We start from the raw sequence: 10,593 nt of genomic DNA, 5'->3' as shown, positions 1-10,593 counted from the left end.
AAATAAAACACCATAATTGTTGAAATTCGACGCTAAAACCCATTTCCGGTCACAGTGCACACAAGTTCGACCATTACTTTTAGAAAAATTGGTTAGCAACTTATTGTGACTTCCAAGAAGATCGCATCAAATTTAGACTGTTTTACCTATATTAAATCATTGTGCCAACAAGTGGCAACATTTTGCATAGGTTTAACAATTACTATTCAAGTGTTTTTTTAAAGATACTTAGTTTTTTCTATGTTGAACAGGTTTAAATATGGGATTCAGATATTCAATTTCAATTCAATTCAAGATTTTTGTGGATAGGATTTTTTAAAAAATATTTTTGCACATACATATATAGTATAAGTGCACTATAAACTGTATACTGCATATACATGTTACAATTAAAAAGTGAGTAGATAGTGAAACTGCAGGGAAACATTACATGACTATTTAATATCAAACCCTGAAATGGACAAATATTTTTCTTTCCTTCTACAGTTATAATCATTAATTTAAAAATTCCATTCCATGAGAAATGATGATCTGATTCCATTCCAAGACTGTACAGCAGAATGATAGAGAAAATGTAAACCACCGCTCCCCTTCCACCTGTGATTTTCATGAACTATTTCTTTAATCAGTAGCCATAGCCATTGCCAATTGCCAACACATTTAAATGGAGGAGATACAATGTAAATTCCCACAATGTAAATCTAGTACTCTGCACCCCAGTCCAGGCTCCACAACTCCTTCCAAACCAGAACACGAGACAGGACTGACAATTGAGGCAGTGTTTCCCCTTATGGTAAATGATGTAACTATTTAGGCTCCAAGGTTTTTTCTCAAACCAGATTCGATCACTGCAAGGCGCCACAGAAATGTGATATTTATTTGGGGTGCTGTAATCAATGTATGAATTTCTATTAGGATATTATTGAGAAACTCAACAAAAAAAGGTGGCACAAAAAAGTGGAGACAGGTCGCTTCCGGTTTACCTTGTTTCACAGGGAAAGATGATCTACATTGAATTTTATAATCGATCCACCTTTAAATTCTCAATTGAAGTTGAATGAACAGTGAGCTTCTTAAGATAAACCAGCTGTTCCCGCCTGGTTTCGAACCGAGGACCTTTCGCGTGTAAGGCGAACTTGATAACCACTATACTACGGGAACTGGCGGCTGGTTGTGGTCGACCTGACCCATTTTGGACCCTCGTTATCTCTGTTTATTGGTTATTTAGAACAGCCGACACACAGGGTCGTGTACATTTTTTTTCTTGAACGGTGACAAAATGTAGCGTCTGCAATGAGTCACAATATGGACGAACTTAGTTTTTGTAAATTTGTTTTGTATTTTATTTAACACCGTAAGAGTCCCATAAAGAACACCATATGTTTGTTTTTCGGAGGAAGTAGCCGCTCTGGCTGTGACGCCCTGCCTACATTTTCAAAAGTCTGAAAAAAAGGTGAGCGCTGGTCGAAAGCAAGCGTTCCCATAATGCACTCCCGTATCATCAGCGGGAAACCAAAATGGCGAACGTGCTTGGCGAAGATGAACCGTTTGTTATTTTCTGAAGCAACCACGAGCGTCGCAAGTTTTTCGCGTTCCACTTTAGAGATAGCGCCCGCCGCAAACGGAACGCGATAACGCCGCCCGCCTCTGCCGTGTTATTTTATCCTAACGAGCCATTTTGTCCGAACGGAGGTGACCGAATGAGGTATTGTTGTCATCTAACTCACATCACCATGTTTTCCTCCTGCTGGCCTGGGGGGGGTGTGGGTGCCTCTTTATGCTTTACGGCTTTGTTTGTAGGTTATTGATTATAGCTAATTAACCACCAGAGCACCCATAAATTTCATTTTAAACCGTTAATTCAGCTCGCCGAGGCATCTCGTAATGTCCTCTCGGTGTTATAACCGTGGTAATCTCTCGTTAGCCGAACAAAGGGAATGTCGGGCAATCGCGCTGCACACGCATGGACATACAAACATACCATGAAACCCCGAATATGACTTATTAAATCATGGTTTTGCAACTTAGCAGGTGTCTTGGTGTTATAATTATGAATAGGATTTGAAAATGTCTCTGGAATTCAGCTGTCATGTGTAAGTTGCCTTACAGTTATGATACATTCTTGCGTGCTTGTTCGTTTGAATATAGTCCGTGACGTAGATCTATTTCAAAGCAACGCGCGTCATAGCTGAGTGCCGACGCCTGTGATAAACTGCTAATTGCCCCTAATTATTTGAGGAGAAACAGCTGTTTGACTTCCCAACGCATCAAAGAGAAAAATCTCGACCCAAAGGGAATTTATAATTGAGCAATATATTTAATTATACATGTGTTGTGTTTTGCTGTGTTTCCTCCATATTCAGAGACTCAGGGGTTGTGGACCACCTGTCTGTCCAGAGAGCTCAGCACCAACAACAGGCTGGGTCTCTGTCCCCGACCAGCCTCTCTGGGAGGGAAGAGTATGGAGAAGACATCATGTCTGACAGGTTCACAGAGGGACAGGACGTGTTGGCCCGCTGGTCAGACGGCCTGTTCTACTTGGGGACAATCACAAAGGTAAATATGAGGGAAACGCTGGTTTAGACCTTAAACAAACCTCATGCACAAGTGAGGTTAAGTTTCTGAAATGGATGTGTCAGAAACAGCAGTGAACACAAAGGAGGTATGAGTAATTTTGCTTTCCCAAGCCTCTTCAACAGCCTGCAGCAACTTCATTACATTCCAAGACACCGTTGTTGAGGGTAGATTGCTTCTTGCAGTTTGGCCATGGGCACTAATAATCACTGCTTTGATGTTCATATGTGAATAATTTAAATGATACAGCTCAGGATTGCAAGGAAGTTCTGGTCTTTTTGTAAATGTCATAGTTGTGATGGGATGGCTTCTCTGTGTCCTTGTCTCTGATGTCAGGTGGCTGTATGAGGTACTGCTGCTGTTAAAGACTGCATGTTACTGAAAAGCATGTGCTTGTATCATTTTCTCCTTCAGATCGATCGCGACAAGCAGCGATGCTTTGTGGTTTTTGAAGATCGGTCAAAGTCATGGGTTCTCTGGAAGGATATTCAGACAGGTAAGATCTATTGACCTCATAATTTGTACATTTAAGTGATAAGTCAAGGTTTTGAATTTGCTCTTGAATATTCCTGTTGTATTATCTAATCTGTTGGTAATGTATTAACAATCTGAAAGGTACACTTGCTATCTTGTTTGGTAGCATGATTGCTTAGCCCTTAAGGTACTAAACAGTTAAACCGGATAAGTTAAATGTTTTTTTGAGTTCCACATTTGGTATTCTGCTTTCCACTCCCCCATCTGCCAGTTAGAAGTTATCTCACTGCTCTGCTCTCTGACAGTTAACAGTCCACAGAGTGTCTGGCCTCAGTAGAGCACAAGTGAGCTGCCCACATGTGAGGATAAGCATAGGGACGCTACACAGCAAGCCTGGGGTCTATCCACTTTCAGAATAGTCAGTAAAAAAATGCAAACAGATTCTAGATCGCCCTTTGATTAAAGCCTTCAGCCTCATTCGTCACATAATTAAAAGGAAAGGCGTTTATAAAAAAATGTAAATCTCTTGGTTTATCATCCATTTGATCTCATGACTGATTCCATTGTGAAGTTACCCACATGTTGCTGCATTACCATCTTTACATTGTGGTGCTGTAGTGGCTCACTGCATCTAGCAAGGTCACTGGGTTCACTGAAATGGTGCTGTCACTCATGTTGTTGTTGTTGTTGTTGTATTCTATTACACGAAGCCCGGAAAAGATGCTTGAGTCTTTATGCTGACTTGCTTTCTCTGTTTTCAGGGGATGAGGATGATGACGATGTGGATGAGGATGATGACATTGTGTGTACCATATGTCAGGATGAAACCTCTGAGGAGCCCAATGAGATTGTGATTTGTGATAAATGTGGACAAGGTACTGTTGTGTGTCCATTATTAATTCTATTGAGGCAATGTACAAAGTCTGCTGTAACCAAATTCATTTTCTCCTTCATTCTTTATTGATGATATTTTAATCTATGTCAAACAGTAAACAGTATGTAAGAATGATCCAGCTTTGTGTAAACTATTGTTGTGTTTAGGTTACCATCAGCTGTGCCACTCCCCCATCATTGATGCTTCTGTCGTCGACTCAGATGAGAATTGGCTCTGCACAGAGTGTAGAATTGCTGTCGCACCGAAGGTACAGCGGTAGTTTGCGGTGTAAATATTAATGTTATGCGTGTGTGTAGTTATTTCCGCTTGCAAATGACTTTTTATTTAGATGCATGCATGTCTGCATGCATGTCACGGTCACATTCACTAAATATTTGGTCGTCATTTAAACTTTTTGGCATCAATATAGAGATTGATACCTTTTTGATTTTGACACCAGTAAGTATAACAACACATTGAGTAATGTTGTCTTGATGGTGACAGCTTTAAAACAAACACCTCTGTAGAGTTAGATTTGATGGTTCAGAGAGTGTACATAGTAATATGTCTACAAAATATACTATGGTGTGTAATCTGTGTATGGTTTCATGTTGGCGTAAGCATGCTTTTTGCTTATGTTATTTCTCTGATTTTCAGGCTGGAGAAGCACACAGGAGGGGAGCGAGTGCCAAAGCCTTTCAGCAGGAGCACGATGACTTTCACCTCTCCTTCCCTTATGCCCTCGATGAATTGGTGTGGGACGAAGGCCACAAGATCAACGTCCAGCAGTGCTACTGCTACTGTGGGGGTCCAGGAGAGTGAGTAGCCCACTGACTTACTTTAATGAACACATCCAAGAGTATGAGTACGGATATTCACGTTAATATCTCAAATATCACGTACACAGCTCCAGCTAACCGTGCTCTCCTTTCCAGCTGGTATTTGAAGATGCTGCAGTGTGACAGGTGTCAGCAGTGGTTCCATGAGGCCTGTCTCCACTGCTTACAGATGCCTCTGTTCTATGGAGACAGGTACACACATGTATTCCCTTACATTGATGTCCTGTAATTGATATCTGCTCAACATTTAAAATGTATTATCATTTTACTATCCAATGAAGCTGACATGATCTTTTGTGCTTTTTGTGACACCAGGTTTTATCTGTTTATTTGTTCTGTTTGCAATGGTGGACCAGAGTACCTCAGTCGTCTGCCTCTCAGCTGGTGAGTGAATAGGAAGATTCAACTTTGACACAGAGGAAAAACCAATAACATAGATGTGAATACACAGCCATCTCAAAATTACATTTTATTGTATTATTCCTACATTTCCAATTATTGAAAAGTTAATTTAGACGTGGTACTCCTTGTCACTCAATGCATAAACATGTTTTTGTTTCTATTATCCTCAGCCTTTTCCCATTCCCATGTTACCATCGCCATCATTATTTATATATTTATGGTGGTATAAGTAATCCTTAGGAAGGAAACTCCAGTAACACCTGTCACATTATGAACCAATGTGTTTTGGCTCAGTGTCTTAATCAGTATATGTGAGACAGAATTCTTTTAAATGATAAAGCTATGACAGAATGTGGTGGATAAAGCCCATCAGGCGGTAACACATTAAGCATCTGAGCTTGAATGGCTTCTGTCTCACAATTTCTGTTTGGCGAAAACTGTTGGTCTAACAATAAAGTTGCTGCAAGAGTTTTCTACTTAACTGTTGCATTTTCGAAATACACGTTGCATTTATTTATGCATTATTATTTATGGGTGTTTTTACTGGAATATTACAGGACAGATGTGGCACACCTAAGCCTATACAACTTGACTGTGATGCATAAGAAGAAGTACTTTGACTCTGAGTTGGAGTTGATGACTTACATCAATGACAACTGGGAGCTTCTTCAGCTTGGGGAGGTAAAGAGGACCATCAACAAATTACATTTCAGCCTTTTAGCTGTATTTCCTACTAAGTGACATTAAGCCACACAAAACGATGCATTTCACATGTGTTTGTGGAATTGTGGGTGTCAGGAACTGGCATTTTTGAGGCAGGCAGCAGTTTACACCACTGTGGAAATCACATGGTTATATCTAAATTTAACAATAATGTGCCAGATTGTATTTTGACACCATATGGTGATTTGCTCCACTTCATTCTGGTAACACTCCTCTCTCCCATGTGTCTTCAGCTTGCCAACACACCAAGATCGGGACGATACAAAAGTATTCTAGAGGCCTTAAACGGCAACAGAAGCATGTAAGTTATTAATTAATTACTTATTAATGAATGAATGAATGCCTGAAAGTTCCTGAAGCCTTATCTGTTTTCCCATCGTTCTTGTTTTTTGTACTGGCTGTCGGTGTACTTCTTGTACCCTGCAGCTCCATTCCTGCCTTTTCATTACTCCCTCTCCCCCTCCTGTCTCTGCAAGGTTCATGTCAGGGAAGGAGATAAAGAAAAAGAAGCACTTGTTTGGTCTGAGGGTTCGTTTCCCCCCTGTTCCCCACAATTTTGACGAGCCAACCAGCAGCGTGATGGAGAGTTCTTCACATGAGGTCACAATCAAGGGATGCAAGTCCAGCAAAGCCCTGTCCAGCAAGAGGTAAGATGTGAAACTAAGAGATTAAGTGTGGTTTAACGTTTCTGGCTGAGATGACATCTTTATTAAAATGAATCAACTGAGGCAAAGTAAAAAGTAAGAGCCCTTTTCTTAAGTGTGTTAAACACTACAACATAATTAAGCTCATTTAGGCTAGATTTCCCCTTCTGATGATCGCGAGCACGGTGTTGATTTGTTTTCTTTGTGGATAGGTCACTTCTTTTAAACCAGATTCTCCTAGAGCAGTGCTTTCAAAAGTGTGGGCCACGGCCCCCTGGTGGGCTGTGAAGATACTGTAGATAGGCCTCTAGAGGTTAATCTTGTAATTAAGTTTGACATTTAGAAAAGTGATGAGAACTAACAAAACAAAGCTGTGAGATTGAAATTACGTTTTATGTTGAACTTGCAGTACTTTAATCAATGGTACAAAGAAGAAGAAGAAAAAGAAAATGAGGAAGCAAGGAACACACTCTCTGGAGACCCTGGCTAAACTGCGACGCTCCAGTGAACTCTTGTCCCAGGTGTGTATGTGTCTTGTTTTTGTAACCGTGCATGCATGTGTTTTTCTGTGGGCTGCAGCTGTCTTATGTTCATACATAGCTGTTGAGTTAAGCGGCTGTCTACATCATACTGTATAGGTCGCTAAGATCATTCACAGCCATTCTTTTTTGTAAACGCTCAAGGTTTAATTTATGATGCACCGAACTGTGGGATGAAATATATGACTGAGATATGCGAACAATTTGGAATTTCTTTGACAGGAAATGAGGAAACCTCTGCCGTTAGAGTCCCGCTCATTGGAACACTTAACCTCCATAAAGTAAGTCGGCAGAATGATTATTTCCAGCCATCCTAAGTGACCGCTCTACTTTTGTGGGCACGAAACTGGAAACTTATTCAGCAGCAACTCTTTTTCCACACATAATGTTCTTCTTTCTGCCAGGACTGAGAGGTCACTGCCGTCTTCTCAAACCTCAGATGTGGAATCCGTAGGAGCCCTGAGCACCACAGAAACTACCTCAACTAGCGTATCAAGACAGTCCAGGTATGCTGACTGTGCTTTGGTAATATTTGACATTACCTTGGTGGCTAGGGATGTTAATTACCTTTACTGAAGAGAGAAATGGATCTTTGTTTCAGATGGGCTGTAAAAGTCTCTATAAATTAATACAAAAGGAACAACCATTTCCAATTGATTAATTTGCTGCTCAATTGAAAAGGCACAATGAAAGCCCTCCAGTGTTTCAGCACTGCATTGATATTCACAAAAAGGTTATTTTTTTTTTATAAATCTTGAATGTTCAGATATCTATGGGACTTCTTGGGGTGACTTAATTTGAAAGTATCTTTATTTGTGATCAACTAGAATTGTTCACATACTTATTATTGCTATCACACTAAATTTCCATTTCCAGAGCCATTTCAAAGCGTGTAGCACTAAATACTACTTTTTTCCCCATTGCTAATCCCTCTAATTACTTAAGAACCATCTGTTGCTAAATAATTAGCTGACTATTCATATAGAAATTGTCCTTACTTTTGTCATCACCCTTGGAAACATTTTTGTGAAATTCCCTTTGTCCTGTCTCACACCCTTTAGTCTCTGTAGTTCCAGCAAGACGCGCACTGCCACCAGTATCACGCCGGTTTCCCCTCCACCTATAAAGAGGAAGCGTGGCCGACCACGACGGGCTTTACAGGCCCCCAACTCGGAGATTCCTCCACCCGGCCATGTTGAGCCGAACTCTTCAGTCACAGAGATGCTGAGCCATCTCCCAGGGCTTCACTCTACAGACATAGTGCACGGCATGGACCCCAACAGCCAGCTCACCCACCTCAAGAGCTCCATCAACAGCTACTTTGGAGCAGCAGGGCGGCTGGCTTGTGGGGAGAAATACAAAGTCCTGGCCCGACGGGTCACCCTGGACGGCAAGGTCCAGTACCTGGTGGAGTGGGAAGGAGTCACTGCCTCATAGATTTGTCACTGCCATCATTTGACTTTTGACCAGCAACAAGGTTTCTGACTGTGCTATGGACATGTTTACACAGCCTTTATTGAAAGCATTAACTAATATTTGCCTTTTGTTAAGACAGGAGCCTTGGTGCCCATAATGTCTACTGTAAAGCCTAATGGTTCATGCAGTGATTCTTATACATTTAAACATTGTTTTGCCTTTTCTTTGCATTTTTCACAGAATCTCCCATTCATTCATGGACAAAGAATTCAACACGACAATGCACCTGTAGGCTTACAGTGAACATTTGAACTTTAACACAGTGATGATCATTTCTTTAACAGTTTAGTGTGAAACTGTAAAGTTTTGTTTTGGACAGAATGGAGGATTGGAGAAAGAGGGGAAGTTGAACTCGAAAGATTTTATATTTTACCCAGTGCAACAACATGCAATGTAAAGTTTTGTTAGCATTTATTTTCTCAAAATGTTTGGTAAATATACGTTCCTTTAACATCGGTGTCCCCTCTTTCTCTAGTCCTATCTTAGTACCTCTGGTTGCCTTGGGCAGACCTCTAATCCTCCAAGTCTGTTTTGGAAAATGTGCATATTTGTAAGCAGCTCTGGATGAAGCAAAAAAAGATGTGCTGCTGCAAATGTTTATTTTATATAGATTTATACTACATTTATTGCGTTTTTTACTTGTATTTTCCGATGTCTTTTCTTTCCAGCAGGGCATATTTCTAATTTTCTTCCTTTTTTTTTTAGTATGGATTGATTTGCACATATCAAATTAAATTGTTAGCCAACATCTCATTTAACCCAATATTTTCAATTTAAGGCAGCAGTTTTCTTTAACCCCATTTTATTTCGGACATGGCACAAACCCATGTTTTGTGTCAATGTGGAAACTGGCATCTCCAAACAGTGTTATTTAGTGTTCCAGCATACCAATGCTCAGAATGGATTTTCACAAAACATGCTCCAAAGAAAGATATTGGTAAATTGTGTTCAACCTAAAAGAGTAATGAAGACCTAAACTTTGTCTTTACAGTAAATATTTTGCCAAGTGTGGATGTCTTAGTTTAGTCCAAATATATAATCTCCCTTAAAGCCTTTTGATTGGAAAGTTGAGACTGTAAACTTGTTTAACATTGGAGTGTTAGACATTGCAATCTTTTCTGACCTATTGACTTTTTACTTTGTCTGATAATTATCCCAATAAATAAGTTTTTGTTAAGAGCATTGTGAAATACTGAGACCTGAGTTTGGAAGTGATGCTTTTGTGCTGCCTATGCAATTCAGTTTTCCCACAGCAGATTTCACTCAGGCCAGTTAATTGAACATGGTAAAAAATAAAGTTTGCTTGTTCTTTGGTCTTTACAGCCAAGCTCACCTTGTAGACTTCACACTCAGGATTTGCCCCCCTAACCATCACTGTTTTGCATAGACCGGCATTTGGCTCATGTTGAGGTTTTGTTGCAAGTTATTTCTCTGCTGCCAGTATTTTGTGGGGTCCTCAGTTCTATGACCTGTAGCATTAATTTGGACCTTATGGACTGTATGTAAGCTGCCAATGAGCATATTCATTTGTAACTAAATCCATTTTTTTATAGTAACGTTTGTTCATACCGAGTCAGAAACTCACTGGAAACATGCGCTGTATTCCGTTGCAAGAGGTACATTATTAGTTTCTAGAAATCTTTTGTGGAGAAAATTCTGGGTTTTGTTGCTCAAAGACAGATGAGGTAAAGTCCTTTCTTGACATTGATACCTCTTCATTGTAAGGATGTAAGTGCATGTGAAGCTTCTCCTGTGCATCCAGTGTCGGAGCATCATTTTGCTGCATGCTACTACTGGCTTCCAGCAGCTTCTGCAGCCAAAGAACACGTGTAATGTCTGCTGTGTGTTTCCTCCTTTTACATTTTTATACATCACTATCTATGTTAACATGTTGCCTCCCAACCTGTTTTGTTAAAGGTTAAATAAAAGCTGATATTTTGAAGTGTTTGCTTTTGTATTGGATGAAAGTCCCCAAAAACTGAAATTTAACTTGATATTATTCCCAAAATTCAAGTTTCCCCCAAATTGTTCAGTTTTTCAGGTTTATT

The 10,593-nt window shown here is 40.1% G+C and overlaps 1 protein-coding gene and 1 non-coding gene across 2 annotated transcripts; one reads left to right on the top strand and one right to left on the bottom strand.

The window, feature by feature from the left end:
* Nucleotides 1-1,088: 1,088 nt before the first annotated feature.
* Nucleotides 1,089-1,161, bottom strand: trnav-uac (transfer RNA valine (anticodon UAC)). Its single transcript has one exon. It is a non-coding gene; the product is annotated as a tRNA-Val (tRNA).
* Nucleotides 1,162-1,455: 294 nt separating this feature from the next.
* mtf2 (metal response element binding transcription factor 2) lies at nucleotides 1,456-10,487 on the top strand. The gene is made up of 15 exons (XM_076145023.1): nucleotides 1,456-1,705; nucleotides 2,364-2,556; nucleotides 2,989-3,070; nucleotides 3,810-3,923; nucleotides 4,090-4,190; nucleotides 4,580-4,740; nucleotides 4,858-4,953; nucleotides 5,077-5,145; nucleotides 5,721-5,844; nucleotides 6,120-6,187; nucleotides 6,363-6,533; nucleotides 6,940-7,051; nucleotides 7,292-7,350; nucleotides 7,474-7,575; nucleotides 8,131-10,487. The coding sequence occupies exons 1-15, from the start codon at nucleotides 1,701-1,703 to the stop codon at nucleotides 8,504-8,506; spliced, it is 1,833 nt and encodes a 610-aa protein (XP_076001138.1). The 5' UTR covers nucleotides 1,456-1,700; the 3' UTR covers nucleotides 8,507-10,487.
* The last annotated feature ends 106 nt before the right edge of the window (nucleotides 10,488-10,593 follow it).

The sequence above is a fragment of the Genypterus blacodes genome, unplaced genomic scaffold (genome assembly GCF_046128005.1).
Source record: "Genypterus blacodes isolate CSIRO-AG114 ecotype Tasmania unplaced genomic scaffold, CSIRO-AGI_Gbla_v1 ptg000029l_1, whole genome shotgun sequence".
Lineage (NCBI taxonomy): Eukaryota > Metazoa > Chordata > Actinopteri > Ophidiiformes > Ophidiidae > Genypterus > Genypterus blacodes.
This window is presented reverse-complemented; position numbering and strand designations above follow the sequence as displayed.

What these genes read in the sequence shown, in the direction of transcription:
- mtf2 (XM_076145023.1), top strand. An exon ending in TTGTGATAAATGTGGACAAG is followed by an intron (nt 3,924 to 4,089) that starts GTACTGTTGTGT and finishes TGTTGTGTTTAG; the next exon opens with GTTACCATCAGCTGTGCCAC. An exon ending in AGCTTCTTCAGCTTGGGGAG is followed by an intron (nt 5,845 to 6,119) that starts GTAAAGAGGACC and finishes ATGTGTCTTCAG; the next exon opens with CTTGCCAACACACCAAGATC.